This window comes from Giraffa tippelskirchi, chromosome 8 (assembly GCF_054371585.1).
Source record: "Giraffa tippelskirchi isolate mGirTip1 chromosome 8, T2T-mGirTip1v1.2.pri, whole genome shotgun sequence".
Classification (NCBI taxonomy): Eukaryota; Metazoa; Chordata; class Mammalia; order Artiodactyla; family Giraffidae; genus Giraffa; species Giraffa tippelskirchi.
The window spans coordinates 78,789,415-78,805,980 of NC_137282.1; the positions used below are offsets into that span (position 1 = coordinate 78,789,415).

At 44.5% G+C, this 16,566-nt stretch overlaps 2 protein-coding genes and 2 long non-coding RNA genes across 8 annotated transcripts in view; 2 read left to right on the forward strand and 2 right to left on the reverse strand.

Moving 5' to 3' along the window:
• The window catches only part of ZFR (zinc finger RNA binding protein), an 83,051-nt gene extending 81,543 nt beyond the window's left edge, over nucleotides 1-1,508 (reverse strand). For 4 of the 5 annotated variants that reach the window (XR_014062521.1, XR_014062520.1, XM_081521423.1 and 1 more), the window contains exons 1-2: nucleotides 1,402-1,508; nucleotides 1,008-1,107 (exon numbers count right to left, since the gene is read on the reverse strand). Coding sequence is in view for 3 of the 5 variants with exons in the window: in XM_081521423.1 (XP_081377549.1) it covers nucleotides 1,008-1,107; nucleotides 1,402-1,438 (137 nt within the window). In the remaining 2 variants the exon portion in view is untranslated. The remainder of the gene's footprint in view (nucleotides 1-1,007; nucleotides 1,108-1,401) is intronic. The other variant, XM_081521424.1, reaches the window with a different exon arrangement.
• A 92-nt stretch (nucleotides 1,509-1,600) lies between these two features.
• Nucleotides 1,601-5,141, forward strand: LOC145518025 (uncharacterized). Its single transcript, XR_014062524.1, has 3 exons — nucleotides 1,601-1,971; nucleotides 2,780-2,931; nucleotides 3,371-5,141. It is a non-coding gene; the product is annotated as an uncharacterized LOC145518025 (long non-coding RNA).
• Nucleotides 5,142-6,845: 1,704 nt separating this feature from the next.
• Nucleotides 6,846-8,896, forward strand: LOC145518026 (uncharacterized). The gene is made up of 2 exons (XR_014062525.1): nucleotides 6,846-7,312; nucleotides 8,213-8,896. It is a non-coding gene; the product is annotated as an uncharacterized LOC145518026 (long non-coding RNA).
• A 2,754-nt stretch (nucleotides 8,897-11,650) lies between these two features.
• On the reverse strand, nucleotides 11,651-13,212 carry LOC145518021 (uncharacterized). The gene has a single exon (XM_081521425.1). The coding sequence runs from the start codon at nucleotides 13,117-13,119 to the stop codon at nucleotides 12,250-12,252; it is 870 nt and encodes a 289-aa protein (XP_081377551.1). The 5' UTR covers nucleotides 13,120-13,212; the 3' UTR covers nucleotides 11,651-12,249.
• Nucleotides 13,213-16,566: the final 3,354 nt, after the last annotated feature.

Consider the following 16,566-nt stretch of genomic DNA (forward strand, 5'->3'; position numbering starts at 1 on the left):
ATTACCTACTACACGGATATCTAGTATAATCTCTCTCTATATAAAAAGTTGATCACTTAGGAGCCCTGTATGCTTATAGCCTGAATCTAGAGCCTCTCAGAATGACTCAAAAGTAACAAAATCTAGTTTTTTTTCCTCTCGTTTGAGAAGATATATAACGAACTACAGACACTTCAGAAATTAGAGCTTCCCTTAAGGTAGAGATTTCATATGGGGAATTTCACTAACGCGGTACCTCACTAGCCCTTTTCATTTCTTCAGAGGAGAAAGACCCGCCCAAGGGAATTACTGGCCCACCTGGACCCTAATCGCAAAAGCTGCAACAAGGCAGTGGACTCATTTGTCAGCACTAGAAACTTCGCGCATCTTTCCCAGTCTAGCAGCTACACAATTCACAGGTGGTTGGTGTGTTTACCTCTCTCCTCGCAGGGAAAACTAAATCAACCAAATGAATGAGATGACACCCGCAGTTGGTTTTGCGGGGCTCGGGTGGAGGGCCAGGTGAGATCACGGGACGCAGGAAAAGGCACCGAGAAAACGACACGTTATCTGCGCTCGGGGGCCCGAACACCCGGCGAGGAGAGGCAGCGCGCGGGCCGGGGCGACCCCCCATTCCCTCAGAGAAGCCCTCGCCCTCTCTCTTCATCCCCAAGTGGGAGGGGATCGGAGGTGGGGACCGGCCCGCGGGGGCGGAGGGCCGCAGGGGCCTCCGCTCCCTCCCTCAGCCCGCCGGGCGGGGGCGGCGGCGCGGCTCCGAAGCCGCGGGAGGCCATTTTAGCTGCGGGGCCGCCGAAGGCCCGGGCGGCCCTCCGCGGCCCCCAGCCTCGCCGTCTCCTCGCTCCCGCCCCGGGCCGGGAGAGGCCGCGGGCCCGGCCCGCTACGGGCCGGGACTCCGGGGGGGAGGGAGTGGGGGACGGAGTGGGGGCGGGCGCGGGGGCGTCGCGTCGGCGGGATCCCGGCGGAGGGGCGGGCAGGGGGAGAGGAGGGAAAGATCGGGGAGCCGTTACCTATACTGGGCCGCAGCCGCCGCCGCCGCCGCCCCGCTGTGGGTGAATCCAAAGTAGTTGCCGGTCGCCATTTTGGCATCTTCCCCCAACCGGCTGGGCACTGCAGCGGGCAAGGAGAGTCGGGTCCCATGGCGGGAGAAGAGGCGCCGAGGGTCAGAGACGCCGAGGGAGAGAAGGGGTAGAGAGAGAAAGAGGCGCTGTGAGAAGCCGCCCTCGCCGGGCCGCGGCCGCGCCGCCTCCCCCTCCCGCCTCGCACTCCCTCACTCACTCGCACGCCCCGGTGGCGGCGGCCGCCGCCTCCTCCCCGGAGCCTGCCCCAACCCCCGCGCCTCCCCGCCGCCCTGGGCCGGGGAAGGGGCCGGACGGGGACCCCGGAGGGGCACATTATACTCACCATAGGTGAAAGAAACTACAGGGCATATGGGAATCATGGGCTCGGGCTGCTGCTGCTGAACTCTGAACTCTCACCCGCTGCCTCCCTCCTCAGCCCCGCTCCTCCTCAGCGGAGAACAGACCGCCGCCTCCCGCTGCACTGCGCAGGCGCGCCCGCGCGCGGCACCCTGGGAGCTGTAGTCCCGCCGCCTTCGCGGCTCGGGAGGACGCGTGCCGGGCCTCAGCCGAGGCGGGCCAGGGGCGTCCTCTGAGGGAGGCGGGTCTGGCTTCCTCCGCGGTGGTGACCGAGGCGAACCGCCCCGGGCCAGCCGAGAGGAGGACTCAGAGAGAGTGACTGGAGGGAGTGACGTCTACCAGTCTTTTCTTCTTACTTTTCACTTCTTTTTACTGTTGCGTGTGCATTTGTTTTTCTCCCTTTCAGCCCTTCTCCAACCCTTGCACTTTTCATCAGGATTTGAACTGGACTAATCTGGATTCTTTTTCTCCGTGTTTCTCGCATTCCCGCTTCTTGTCCTTAGCCTTGGAAGTGGAGAGGGAAAGACGGGGAGGGGAGAAACAAAAAGAATGGCAGGTGTGCTATTGCGTTGGCTACCCGTTCCGAATTAATCTCTTCTGGTCGCATTTCTCTCACCCGCGCCCACTCCCTTGATGCCGACGACGTGTATGGAGCCCCCACAAAGCGTCGGGCCTCGTTCTGGGTACTGGAGATAGAGCAGTGAGCAAAACAAAAAGTCCCCGTTCATACGGAATTTACCTTCTAGGAAACGGGGAGCGGGGTGATGGTGAAATTCAGACAATAGCCAAATAGTCTGTCGGCTGGTTGATTGCAGCTTTAAGAATAAAGCCCGGTAGGAGTTAGAGAGCGAGGGAGGTGCTACTTTACTAGGGTGTGGTTAGGGAAGCCGTCGAGTAGAGCCCCAGGAAGTGAGGAGATAAACCTGGTGTAGACGGTTGCAGGAAGAACCGCAAGTGGAGGGCCCTAAGGCAGGAGTGCTCAAGAGCAGCAAGGAAGTCAGAATGACTGGAGTCGAGTGACAGGGAGTCGGGATCATAACAGTCTTTGCTAAGAGAGCGTAATCTGTCAGGGTCAGGACAGGAGGGTACTCTTCCCCCGTGCAGGCGTGTCTTTGTTCCCTCTGCTTTCTCACTGTTTTCTCTCTTACTTTTCCTGTGCATTTTCAACCATTCTCTTTCCTTTTGCAATCCCTCTTCGTATTGTTTGTTTCTCCCAGTTTATCTCTTTTCCTGCCTTCCATCAGTGCCTAAGTGCTGCACTTCACCTCTTCTTCACGGTGTTCACGCCCATCCCCCAGACCTCTGCTTGGTGTCTATGTGTTCAGTCCTGTCCCGACTCTGGACTGTGGCCCCTCTGTCCACAGGATTTTCCAAGCAAGGTTACTGGAGTGGGTTGCCGCTGGGGAATCTTACCGACCTAGGGATCGAACATGCGTCTCTTGGGTCTCCTGCATTGGCAATCGGATTCTTTAAGACCACTAGGCCACCTGGGAAGCCCTCTTCTGCCAGAGCAGAGGTAATACCTCAGTTCTTATTTGTGCCAATCCTGCTCCCCCCATACCTCCTACAAAGGCACAGATTCTGAAATCCTGTCTGCATTATCCTCTTACTCATTTTAAAAAAAGAGAAAATGTAGTATATATGAGATAAGTCAATGTCATTGTTTTTGAGAATGCAGATGTTTCCCCAGGCAAAAGTTATTTGTGCTCCAAGTGTGTTGCTAGGGGGAAAAAAGATCTCCTTCACTCAGGATATTAGAACTACATTTTAAAAGCAGTTTGCCTTGAACTTCAGGGAGCAATCAAGCCTTCAAGGTGCTGACTGTAACTGCTTTGATAAATTTGCACTATTAGTTGCTAGGCTACTTGAATAAAACTGGCAGAGAAAAGACAGGTGTTAATCACCTGACCAAGAAGGTTCTTTTTTGGCCAATTTTGTGCTTGGTTGCTTGGCAGGCATTTGAGGATGGAAGAGGACTGTGGACGTACCCCAATGAACAGGCAGGTAACTGGAAAGAGGGAGGCATGCCTTTTCTCTTTGGTAACTATTCCTAGAGATCAAGGTAGGTGTGGCATCAGGAAAGGCCCCAACTTGCCCCTGGCTTGGGTTTATTTAAGGAAGGAGTTTTGGAAGCGGCTGGGAATCAAGAAGACTCGGGTCCTTTTCCTGGGCATTTAGTAGTGGAGTGACCTGAGCGCATTATTTAGCCTTTCTGAACCTATATGACTGAAATAACAATAACCCTCACAGGATTGTGGTGGGGTTTCAATGAAGTAGCATTTCTATAAAACAACAGCCCTTCACACTTCCGGACAGACTAATGGGTTCAAAATGCAAATCTGATCAAACCCCTCTGTGCTTCACCTCCCTCTTAGGATAAAGCAAAACTTCCACATGGCTTACAAGCCCTGTGTGGTCTGACTTTGCCACCTCTTCAGCATCTTCCTCCTGTTAACTGAAATAGTGTGTGGGTCTGGCTGCTTGTGACTCAATAGCCAATAAACAGGTCAGCTAGGTGGAAAGGAAAGTTTGCTTTATTTCAGATGCTGGCAACTGGGAGGTGGTGTGGGGAGCAAGGGCATATGTCCAAAGGCTAACTCCCCCAACCCTGATGAGCAGGGGGTGAGAACTTTTATAGACACACTGGTGGGGCGGGCTACATGCAGAAACAGCACAGTCTACTCTGACAGTCCTCTTCAAATTGGTCATCATTGGTCTGACCAGGATTATCTTGGTTATTTTAGGTTTACAGTTAATCTTCAGTTCCAGGGTCCATTTGTTCCCATTTTTTTGTGGCTAGTTCTCGGTATTGTGGCAGCTCATGTCCTGGGGACAGTCTGGTCATCATGTAGTTAACTTCTCCACCTGGTGTTTTGATATCTATAAGACAGCTCACAGGATATGGCTGAGAATATTATCTATAGCCCTTGAGAAAAAGTTAAAAGTTTCTTGGCTATGCTTAATGGCTACATTATTATTATTTAATTTCCTTTGACTGTTTTACTTTGTTTTAGTATGTCTCAATTCTCTGATTAAACTTATTTTTTGACTAAAGTTTTCCACAGACAAAAGGCAGGCAGAGGACATGGGTGGGGGGTGGATGGGAAGGACTATAGGTTCCTGCTCCATTTTACTGCTGATTCTGTCCATTCCAGCTTCCTTAGCCTGCTATTTACCATGCTCTGTCCCACCCCAGGACTATCATGTTCTCCTTGCCTAGAATGTTCTCCCCACCTCGCTTCACCCAGTTAATCCTCATGCTTCAAGGTCTCCACTCAGCCAACTCCTCCTCAGTCTTCTATGATCCCCTGACTGGATCAGACCCTTATTATGCTTTCAGTACTTGGTTGCCCTTGTCACAGAATTATTCGATTAATATGTATTTCCCCCCATCAGACTGCAGTTTGTTGAAGGTGGGGTGCCAGTACTGGGTGCCTGGTGGTAGAACTTATTTAATGAATGAACCAGCTGTGCACAGCTTAATCTTCCTTGGATGATTCAGAAGGCAGTTCAGGAACCTGTAGCACCTCAGGGTCGTCATGAGAAACCTTAAATAGCATCTGAGGTCAAAGAAGGAAATGTCAATTGGCAGACAAGGTGGAGCTAGGAGGACTGCCCGTAAACCCTCCCAAATATATCTAATTGCCTTTCCTCACACCTTTCAGTCAAGAACTGGTATCCTAAAAGAGTTTCTTACAATACAAACATGTCAGCCAGAAAAGAAAATATACAAATAACTCTATACCAAGACAGGGCTTCCCAGGTGGTGCAGTGGTAAAGAATTTGCCTGCCAATACAGGAGATGCAAGAGGCACGGGTTCAATCCCTGGGTCAGGAAGATCCCCTGGAGCAGGAAATGGCAACCCAGTATTCTTGCCTGGAAAATTCTATGGACAGAGGTGCCTGGCAGGCTACAGTCCATGGGGTCGCAGAGAGTCAGACACAACTGAGCACACTGACAGGGATACCAAGAGGAGTACGGCATAATGAATAAGACTCTGATGCTGAATAAGACTCTGATGCTGGGCCCAACTGGCTTCAGATCTCAGCTCTGTCACTCCCTGCCGTAACTCACCTCAGCCACAACCTCTTTGTGCCTCATTTTTCTCCTCTGTAAATAGAGATGATGAAAGTACTACCTACAGCAGGGGTTGTTGGTAGAGTTTCATGGTGTCCTAGACGCCTGGCCACTGCAAGCACTTTTTGAGTGTTGGCTATTATTCCAACCACCACCCTCTCTTGTTACAATAAAAAATGAGCCAAAGGATTGGAGCATATTTTTGTGGCAAGGGGGGAGGGAGACCAAGCTCCACATGGCATAAAATAGGAGGTACCTAGACAGTGTGACAGTGAAAGACCAGGAAGCAGGCCCATCTAAAGTCTTACTTCCCCACGCCTTCTCTCCTCTGCCCTCCCTTCCCCTCTGCTCTCCTCACCTCCTTTGGAAGAATAACTGTTGTCTAGAAGATACGTTGAGTGAAAAGATATTCTTTAGAAATGAGTTAACGTTTTTTCTTGAGTTTTGGCCAATGGATGGTGGATGGTAGATAAATGGATGGATATCTCAAGGCTTTTGAAATAGTTAAGGAACAAACTGAGAACTGTAATCCAGGATCAGATAGTAATTCACAGAGATTAAATGTATCCTTGATAAATACAGTGACAGCTGCTGGAGTGAAGGGAAATTTAGTGCAGAAGATGATGTTACTTATCTCAATAAGAGAGTTTATGATATAGTAGTTTGTTCTAGGGCCAGGTTTGGTGGGTTCTTATCCTACTCACACAACTTACTAGTTGTGTAGATCTAGGGCAAGTTGTATAACCTCTCTGGATCTCAGTTTCTCCAGGAACTAATGATGTCTAGTTTGTATGATTGCTGTGGATATTACATGAATTAAGACCTGTAAAATCCTTGGAACATTGCTTGGCACACGGGAAGTGCTCAGTGCAATCCTTTTGGTTGCCACCAAAACAGAATAGATATTAAAGGATCTCTAGGCATAGACACTCTCTGATTTCTGTCACCCTATTATACTATTTTTTAAAATTTTTTGACATATAATATTTAATTCATATATTGTAAGATCCATGGTTTTAAAATATTCAGTTCAATAGTTTTTAGCACATTTACAAAATTGTGCAACTCTCAACACTATCTAATTTCAGAACATTTTCATCACACCAGTAACAAATCCAGTATCCATTAGTAGTCACTTTCCATACTCCTCCTCTCAGTCCCTAGAAACCACAAATCTACTTTCTATCTTTGTGGACTTGTCTGTACTGGACGTTTAATATAAATGGAATCGTACGATATGTGCCTTTTTTATCTGGCTTCTTTCATTTAGTCTTATGTTTTCAAGTTTCATGTATGTTGTAGCAGGCATCAGTACTTCTTTCCTTTTTATGACTGAATAATATTCCTGGACAGTGTGTTGAAAAGCAGAGACATTACCCTGCTGACAGAGGTCTGTATAGTCAAGGCTATAGTCTTCCCAGTGGTCACGTATGATTGTGAGAGCTGGACCATAAAGAAGGTGGAGTGCTGAAGAACTGATGCCTTCAAATTGTGGTCCTGGAGCAGACTCCCGAGAGCAATGAGATCAAACCAGTTAATCTTAAGGGAAATCAACTCTGAATGCTCATTGGAAGAACTGATGCTGAAGCTGAAACTCCAGTATTTTGGTCATCTGATGCTAATAGCTGACTCATTGGAAAAGTCCCTGATGCAGGGAAGGATTGAGGGCAGAAGGAGAAGAAGGTGTCAGGGGATGAGATGGCTGGATGGCATCACTAACACAACGGACATGAACTTGAGCAAACTTCAGGAGATGGTGAGGGACAGAGAGGCCTGGTGTGCTGCAGTCCATGGGGTCACAAAGAGGAGAAACAACTGGGTGAGTGAACGCAATATTCCATTGTTTGCATAGTCCACAGCTTGTTTATCATTCATAAGTTGATGGATGTTTGAGTTGTTTGCACTATCTGGCTATTAAGAATAATGCTACTATGAACATTTGTTCACATGTGTCAACTTGACTGAGCTAAGAGATGCTAAGATAACTGGCTAAACATTTTTTTTTCTGGATGTGTCTGTGAGGGTGTCTCTGGAAGAGATTAGCATTTGAATCAGAAGATGGCCTCACCAATATGAGTGGCCACCATCCAATCCGCTGAAACCCTGAATAGAACAAAAAGACAGAGGCTGATCGAATTCACTCTCTACCCAAGCTGAGACATCCATCTTCTCCTAACCTTGGACTTGGAGTTCCTGGTTCTTGAGCCTTTTGGCTCCAGCAGGGACTTAACACTTTTGGTTCTGATTCTTAGGCCTTTGGTCTTGGGCTGAATTTCATCACCTGTTTTCCTGGTTCTCCAACTTGCATATCAAGGGGCTTCTTAGCCTCCATGACAGAACGAGCCACTTCCTATACTAAATCTGTTATACATATCACTGTATATCTTATTGGTTCTTTTCTCTGGAAAACCCTGATTGGTAAAAGTTTTTGTGTGGACATGTATTATCATTTCTCCTAAGTGGGATTGCTGATAAGTACCAGCCACCCCCTCAACTGCATTAAAAAAAAAAGTTCTAAATGTCTCAAATTCTCTTCCTCTTCACAGCCTCTTGCCCAAGGCCACTTCAGCAGCTCACTAATTGATCTCTCTTCCTAAGGATCTAACTCTCTCAAATCCATCTTCCCCATAATTATCAAAGGATATAAAATTTTAAAAATAGTAGTAATTGTGGAACTTCTCTGATGGTCCAGTGATTGAGAATTTGCCTTCTAATGCAGGGTTTGATCCTTGGTTGGGGGCTTCCCTGGTGGCTCCGATGGTAAAGAATCCACTTGCAATGCAGGAGATTGGAGTTTGATCCCTGGGTCAGGAAGATCCTCTGGAGAAGGAAATGTCACCTCCAGCATTTTTGCCTGGGAAATCTTACAGACAGAGGAGCCTGGCAGGTCACAAAGAGTCCAATACAACTGAGCGACTAACATTAACACTGGGGAGCTAAGATCCAACATGCCTCGGTTCAACTAAGCCCATGTGCCACAACTGAAGTTACCTGTACAGCAGTGAGAGAAAGCCCTTGTGCTGCAATGAAGACCTCGAGCAGCAGAAAAAAAAAGATAAGAGTGATTGTAAGAAGAACATCAAGGTACATTGCAAACATTTATTCTTTATAAAAACCTATGAGAAAAAAAAACCTAAGAGGAAGGGACTATTATGCTCATGCCTCTTGGAGATGATCAAACTGAGTACATGAAGTTCATCAGTGGTAGAGGCCGGATTTCTATCTTGACCAACATGACTCCAGGATGCCTAACCTCTAGGACATACCACCTCCCTAGAACACCTTCATCTAACATGTCTCCACCCTGCTGAAAATCTTCCACAGATTCCCACTGGCCTAAAGTAAGAACATATCCTATTAGTATATATGGCTATTTCTCCTTAATAAACTACTGGAGCACTTACATTATCAGTTCTTTAGTTATTTCATCCCAAAGTATGCCACACTTTGCATTTCCTGATACACAACAGATTTACTATTTCTCACTCAATGTCTTTCTTTCCCCAAGCAAAGAACAGAAGTTCCACAGGGTTGGAACCTATGTCTGTTTTATTTGCCTCTAAATTCCCAATGCCTAGGATCCGGGAAGGAACATAGTAGGCCTATAACTAAATAAGTGTTTATAGGCCTATAACACTAAATAAGTGTTTGTGGGATAGATGAGCTTAATCCTGTATCCTTTATTTCCTGAGAACAATGGTGTTATGATATATATCTTTGGTATCTTCCTCCACCCTCCTCCAACTGCCAGCTGACACGGTACCAGACGTATAAGCAAATGCCACCTATTTTAGTCATCTGTGCAACTTTTACACTCTAGCATGTGTAATCTGCTGCAAAGTCTCAACATCCAACACCAGTACTGTAAGGGTTCCTTTGTGTCAATAATGTTCTTTGGAATCTGAGCAACCTGCAGAACTCAAGGCAGCCCCAAGGAATAGCTATTTAGGGAACTGGAGAAGAGTCTGATCCATATTGCAACCTGATTTAGAACTTGATATAATCATTAATGAGAGATGCTGAAGGTTGTATTGGCTTAGAGCCCACACTCTAGAACAACACTGCCCAACAGAATTTTCTTCAAAGATAGAAATGTTCTATATCTATACTCTCCAAATGGCAGCCACTAGCCACATGTGTCTGTTGAGCACTTGAAATGTGGCTAGTGTGACAGAAACTAAACTTTTTACTTAATTTAAATCTAAATACCTGTATATGGCTGGTGACTATCATATTGGATAGTATGGTACTGGAGTCAGATGCGTGCATGCTGAGTTGTTTCAGTCTTGTCTGACTCTTTGAAACCCTATGAACTGTAGCCCTCCAGGCTCCTCTGTCCATGGGATTCTCCAGGCAAGAATACTGGAGTGAGTTGACATGCCCTCCTCCAGGGGATCTTTCTGACCCAGGGATCGAACTCACTTCTCTTACATCTCCTGCATTGGCAGGTGGTTTCTTTACTACTAGCACCACCTGGGAAGCCCATGATCTAGGTTCAAATCCTGGCTCTACCATTTACTGACTATATGACTTTGGCCAATTTACTTAAACTCCTCACATCCTGGTCTGCTCATTTAAAAAATAGGAAGAATAATAGTAGTGCTAATCTGATAAATCAGATATGAGCATAAAATGACTAAACATACACTTGGTACATGGGTCCATTAAGCTAGCACTAAGGTGGCTGGGGAAAGTGGTTAACCCACATCCATAAATGGGTCATCTTGCCCTCTGATTAACAGAGTACCCTGTCCTCTGAGAACACCCTGTGGTGAACATTCACATGATACAGCAAATTACCACAGACTTCCTGGCTTAAAACAACACATTTATACATTATTTTTATGTAGTCCAGAAATTTCACTGGGCTGAAACCAAAGTGTTAACAGGACCACATTCCTTCTGCAGGCTCTAGAGGAGAATGCATCCTTGCCTTTTCCAGCTTCTAGAGTTTGCCTGATTTCCTTGGCTCATGGCCCTTTCCTTTCTTCAAAGCTACTAGCAAAGCATTTTCAAATCTCCTTCTGTCAGACACTTCTGTCCTCCTTTTATAAGGATCCTTGTGGTTACATTAGACCTACCTAGAAAATCCAGGATAATCTCCATATCTCAAGATCCTGAACTTAATCATATCTGCAGAGTTCTTTTTGCCATATTCAGTTCAGTTGCTCAGTTGCGTCTGACTCTTTGTGACCCCATGGACCGCAGCACACCAGGCCTCCCCGTCCATCACCAACTCCCAGAGTTTACCCAAACTCATGTCCATTGAGTCGGTGATGCCATCCAGCCATCTCATCCTCTGTCATCCCCTTCTCCTCCTGCCCTCAATCTTTCCCAGCATCAGGGTCTTTTCAAGTGAGTCTGCTCTTTGCATCAGATGGCCAAAGTATTGGAGTTTCAGCTTCAGCATCAGTCCTTCCAAAGAATACTCAGGACTGATCTCCTTTAGGATGGACTGGTTGGATCTCCTTGCAGTTCAAGGGACTCTCAAGAGTCTTCTCCAACACCACAGTTCAAAAGCATCAATTCTTCTGTGCTAAGCTTTCTTTATAGTCCAACTCTCACATCCATACATGACTACTGGAAAAACCATAGCTTTGACTAGATGGACCTTTGTTGGCAAAGTAATCTCTCTGCTTTTTAATATGCTGTCTAGGTTGGTCATAACTTTCCTTCCAAGGAGTAAGCGTCTTTTAATTTCCTGGCTGCAGTCACCATCTGCAGTGATTTTGGAGCCCCCAAAAATAAAGTCATGTAAGAGAACATATATTAGGTTTGAGGGTCATTCTTCTGCCCACTCCTCATGAGGTATGAACATCTTCACATTCAGTGACCATTCTGGAAGCTCTATCCATGGACCTCTCCCCCAGACCTTCAGGTAACATTTCCTAGCCTTCTTTGTTCTTTCCCAGTCCCTGATCAGCTATGAGGGCTTATTAATAAGCACAGATCTGGGAACTCCCCTGGTGGTCCAGTGGTTAAGACTCTGTGTTCAATCCCTGGCCAGGGAACTGGATCCTGTATGCCACAACTAAGATCCAGCACAGTCAAATAAATAAATAAATATAATAAGTATAGATCTGTACTCAATCTATCTTTACTCACATATGAAGTAAAGAATAAAGTGCACACCCCAAATCCTGCCCTCTCAGAGGACTTTTCTTTTCTTTTTTTTTTCATCTTTGAAGATAATTTTTATTAAGATAAATCCAATAAAATGTTGTGAATACACATATTATCAGAACATCCCTTCTGAAATAAACATTTGTTTTTCTTTTAAAAATGGAATTTCAATTGTATTTTTCCCAAGTAATATCAAAGTAGTATTTGGGAAAGATAATTCTAACTCTTACCATTACAATGAAAATAGTTCACTTTCTTTATAAAAACAACCTAGAGAACCACAAGAATTTTTGAGGAAATTCTTTTGGGATCTCTCCATTTTGTGAAATTATCACATATAGGAGTAAAATTAAAATTCAAAGATTTAACACATAAATTACATAAAAGGGTATTCACTGACAAAGTTGAAAGCATATTTTTTATATATATTCCACCATTATAATCACAAAGTTTATAGATAATGATTCAATGTTAGGAACTTTGTGACTAATGAACAGTATGAAGATGTTTTGAAACTAAATTGATATTAAAGAAAAGCTGTGTTTATAAAATATTTGATAAAAATATTCATCTCTATTAATATTACAACATAGAGGAACATATTACCAAACTATGAAACCCTATAGGGCAGCTTTAAGCAATACTCTGAGACTCTTCTTTTTTTCCATCTTCTTTTTTGACCTCTTCTCTTTTGGTTATTTCTTTTCCAATTTCAGCCTTGCTTTCATCTTTTCCATCTCCTCCATCTTCTTTTCCATTTTCCTTCTCTTTTCCTTCTTTCTTTTTTTCATCTTCCTTCTCATTTCCACCATCATACTTTTTTCTATCTTCATCCTTTTTTCCATCTTCTCCCTTTTTTCCATCTCTTTTATCTTTTCCATCTTCAGATTCTTTGCCATCTTCTCCTTTCCCCTTACCATCTTCATTCTCTTTTTCATCTCTTTTTTCTTTTTCATCTTCTTCCTCTTTGCCATCTTCTCCTTTCCCTTCTCTATCTTTACTCTCTTTTCCATCTCCAGTTTCTTTCTTGTCTTCTTCTTCTTTTCCATCTTCTTCTTTCTCTTTTCTCCCCTCATCTTTTTTTTCATCTTCTTTCCCTTTTCCATCTTTGTCCTCCTCTACATCTTCTCCCGTCACTTCTTCCTTAATTTGATCTCCATCTCCTTTTTGATCTTCTTTTTCATCTTCTTTTCCATCTTTTGCCACTGCCTCTTTCTTTTCTTCTCCTTCTTCTTTGATATCTTCAATTTTTTCTTCATTTACTTCCTCTATTTCTCTTTCAGGAACTGGTGCCTCTATAATTTTGGCTCCTCCATTTTCAGCAGTTTCATTGTTGTATTCTTTAACAACTTCTTTCTTGGTTTCAGCTATGGTTTTGGCACTTGCATCTGTGTTTTGTTCCATCATATCATTTTTGGTATTCATTTTAGAAGACAGTCTGGCTGATCTTCTCTTTGGCTGTTGCTTCGTATCACCTTGATCTGCAGCCTTTCTTTTGGGCATTGTTGCAGCTCTCTATAGGAGATCTTAGCAGTCAGCAGAAAAAAAGCCGAAAGCAGTCTCTACACGACCGCTCAGAGAGCAACTCGGACTTTTCTTTTCTACTGTACTTCAGAGTCACCTGAGTAGGAGGGCAGCAGTTGTCCGATTTCAACTGGAATGGCAGACCATGCAGGTGGATCAATGATTCATGAGCTTGATTCTCCTTATTTGCCTCCTTCAATACCTGGTAATGGGGAATTCCCATGAGGCTATAAGAATGAGTAGAGGAAGAGAGTGCAAGGTAATAGGAGCAGGTACCATGGGATTCTGGGCCACCAGCTTGTGATAGTTTACCTGTACCTTCAGACTGCTCCAGCCTCATTTTATATATGTAAATATGTTAGTCAGTCAGTCATGTCCTACTCTTTGTGACCCCATGGATTGTAGCCCACCAGACTCCTCTGTCCATGAGATTCTCAAGGCAAGAATACTGGAGTGGGTTGCCATTTCGTTCTCCAGGGGATCTGCCCGACCCAGGGATTAAACCCAGTCTCCTTCATTGCAGGCAGATTGTTTACTGTCTGAGGCAACAGGGAAGCCCATATATATATTGCTTCTACTTTAAAAGGTTACTGTATAGGTTTAGTTTTATAATTTGGAGGATAAGATAATACCTAGTTGATGACAGACAGTTCTAATAGTTAACTGGTATTCCATCTTGTCCAGGGCCCAGAAGCCTCCCAGGCTAGAGGTAAGTTTGTCAGTATGGTACTTAACTGATTCTAATCTGCTATAGATTGTAGAAGCAGCAAAGAAAAGAACTATAATATGTGTAAGACACCATTGATTATGAGATGCATTCCAAGTTCAGAGATGTAACAATGTGAAACAGACAAACAAATAGAATCATCAAAATAAGGTACTGCCTGATCCACCCTTCCATTGTATGCATAAGGAAACAGATCTAGAGAGGTAAGTGACTTTTCCAAGATCACACAGCTCCTTAGGGGCAGTGCCATAGCCAGACACATCTGACTTGCAGCCCAAAGCCAGTCTCATTATTCATTTATTTATTTATATGAAATAGTAAATATAAATGTATTATTCATGATTTGTATGAAAACTACAACCCCAACTTTTCAAAATAAATGTTTTCACTTCCCTTATTCTGCTTTGTGTCAGGTATACCAGGAAAAATAGAACCGGGATCTTTAGGGTCTATAAGCCTCTGTGGTGTCTCAGCAGTAAAGAATCTACTTGCCAGTGTAGGAGACTTGCAGCAGACCTGGGTTTGATCCCTGGGTTGGGAAGAGTCAGACACGACTTAGGGTCTAAACAACAACAAACTTTATGGTCTTTACCCCTCATACCCACCACCTGTTTGCTTGGGGCAAAACCAAATAAAATTATAATAAAATTATTCTAAACCCAGTGTTCCCTTCAACTTTCTGATAATAAGAACCACCTAGTTAGTTTAGTCATTCAGTCATGTCTGACTGTTTGCAACCTTATGAACTGTAGCCCACCAGGTTCCTCTGTCCATGGAATTCTCCAGGCAAAAATACTGGAGTGGGTAGCTATTCCCTTCTCCAGGGAATCTTCCCAACCCAGGGATTGAACTGAGGTTTCTCACATTGCAGGCAGATTCTTTACTGTTTGAGCCACCAGGGAAGCCCAAGAATCACCTACGGAGTCTTTCAATAATAAAAATTCTTAATTGCAATTGCAGTCCCACTAAGTTGAAATCTTAGACCCTGTGGCCTGGGAAACCATACATTGAACAAGTTTCCTCAAGTGCTTCTTATAAACAAGAAAGTTGGACTATGCCCAGTCCCCTCATTCTAAGGATAAAGATGATGAAGCCCAAAGAACCTTAATAATTCATTGAAGATGTATGCTTAGTCACTCAGTTGTGCCGGACTCTTTGCAACCCCATGGACTGTAGAAAGCCAGGCTTCTCTGTCCATGGGGATTCTCCAGGCAATAATATGGGAGTGGGTTGCCATGCCCTCCTCCAGGGGATCTTCTGAACCCAGGGATCAAACCCAGGTCTCCCGCGTTGAACCCAGGTCCCCTGCAGTGCGGTGAATTCTTTACCATCTAAGCCATAGCTCTATGTCTGTTCTTGGGTAGGCACAGGCTGCTTCTGGAAGGACCATGAACCAAACATTGGACATAGCTTTTGTCTTAGAGTTTTGTTCAGTTAGCAAAGCAAAAATTGAAGTTTTCAACCAGCCGTGATAAAGATAGTAAGAAGGGCTATATACCTGTGAAGTAATTAAACAAAAAATTAGCTTTCACAGGTCGAAAGCATGGTTTCAGAAGGTCAATTAAAACCGATTGAGGTACTGTTGGAAACTAAAGTAAATCTCTAGAGAAAGAAAACATGAAGAATTTTAAATTATTTGTACAAATTTTTATGTATCACATCACAATTCAATAAAATAATGAATATATAAGTAAGAAAGATATACAGTGTATCAAATATGGACTGGAAATTAACTTTAATTACCTGATCAAAAGTTAAATGACAAAATAAACAATTTTGACAGAGAACTGAAACCTTACTTGGGGGAAGGATCCTGGAGGATTGGCAACCTAAGAGGCAAAAGAGGTTTTATTTTTTCATGGTATGAAAAAACATTTGTGGTGGTTGGGGAAAAGTTTTCCCTGTATAATGAATTACATTTTCAATTAAAAACCTAGTTCTAGTGCTTCCCTGGTGGCCCAGGTAAAGGATCCGCCCATCAATGCAGGAGACATGGGTTCGATCCTTGGTCCAGAAAGATCCCACATGCCAGGGAGCAAATAAGCCCGTGTGCCACAGATATTGAGGCTGTGCTCTAGAACCTCAGCTTCTGAAGCCTGTGTGCCCTAGAGCTTGTTCTCCACAACAAGAGAAGCCTCCACAATGAGAAGCCCGTGCACTGAAACAAGGGGTAGACCCAGGTCCCCGCAACTAGAAGAAAACCCATGCAGCAAGGAAGACCCAGCACAGCCAAAATAAGTAAATAAACAACATTATTTTTTAAAAAAAGAAATAAAGGAATAATAACCTTAATTAAAAAAAAACGACAGTTCTAAGTATATCAGATTTGCAAACATGTTGGAACTATATAACCATTTATACTCCGACTTTGGCTATATAAATGGCTATATTTCTCTGACTTTCTTTGCCTGGAGAATTCCATGGACAGGGGAGCCTGGCAGGCTACAGTTCATGGGGTCACAAAGAGTAGGACATGACTGAGCAACTCACACACACAAACACACACACACACACACACCCTGATTTTCCCACTCCCACCTACCTGGAATCTGCTCTCTGGCTCATAGCCCACTCTGCTTACTTCATGCTCCACCTGTGCAGCCCAGCTAGGCTGGAGGCCAGGCGCATTCGAACAATTCCTTCTCTGCCTGAAGGGCCTTGGTGTTGAGTCATCCTCCCCCTGAGATGCAGTGGGAGCT

Bases quoted from the DNA above. Each gene is read 5' to 3' on its own strand.
- LOC145518021 (XM_081521425.1), bottom strand. From the start codon at position 13,119: ATGCCCAAAAGAAAGGCTGCAGATCAAGGTGATACGAAGCAACAGCCA.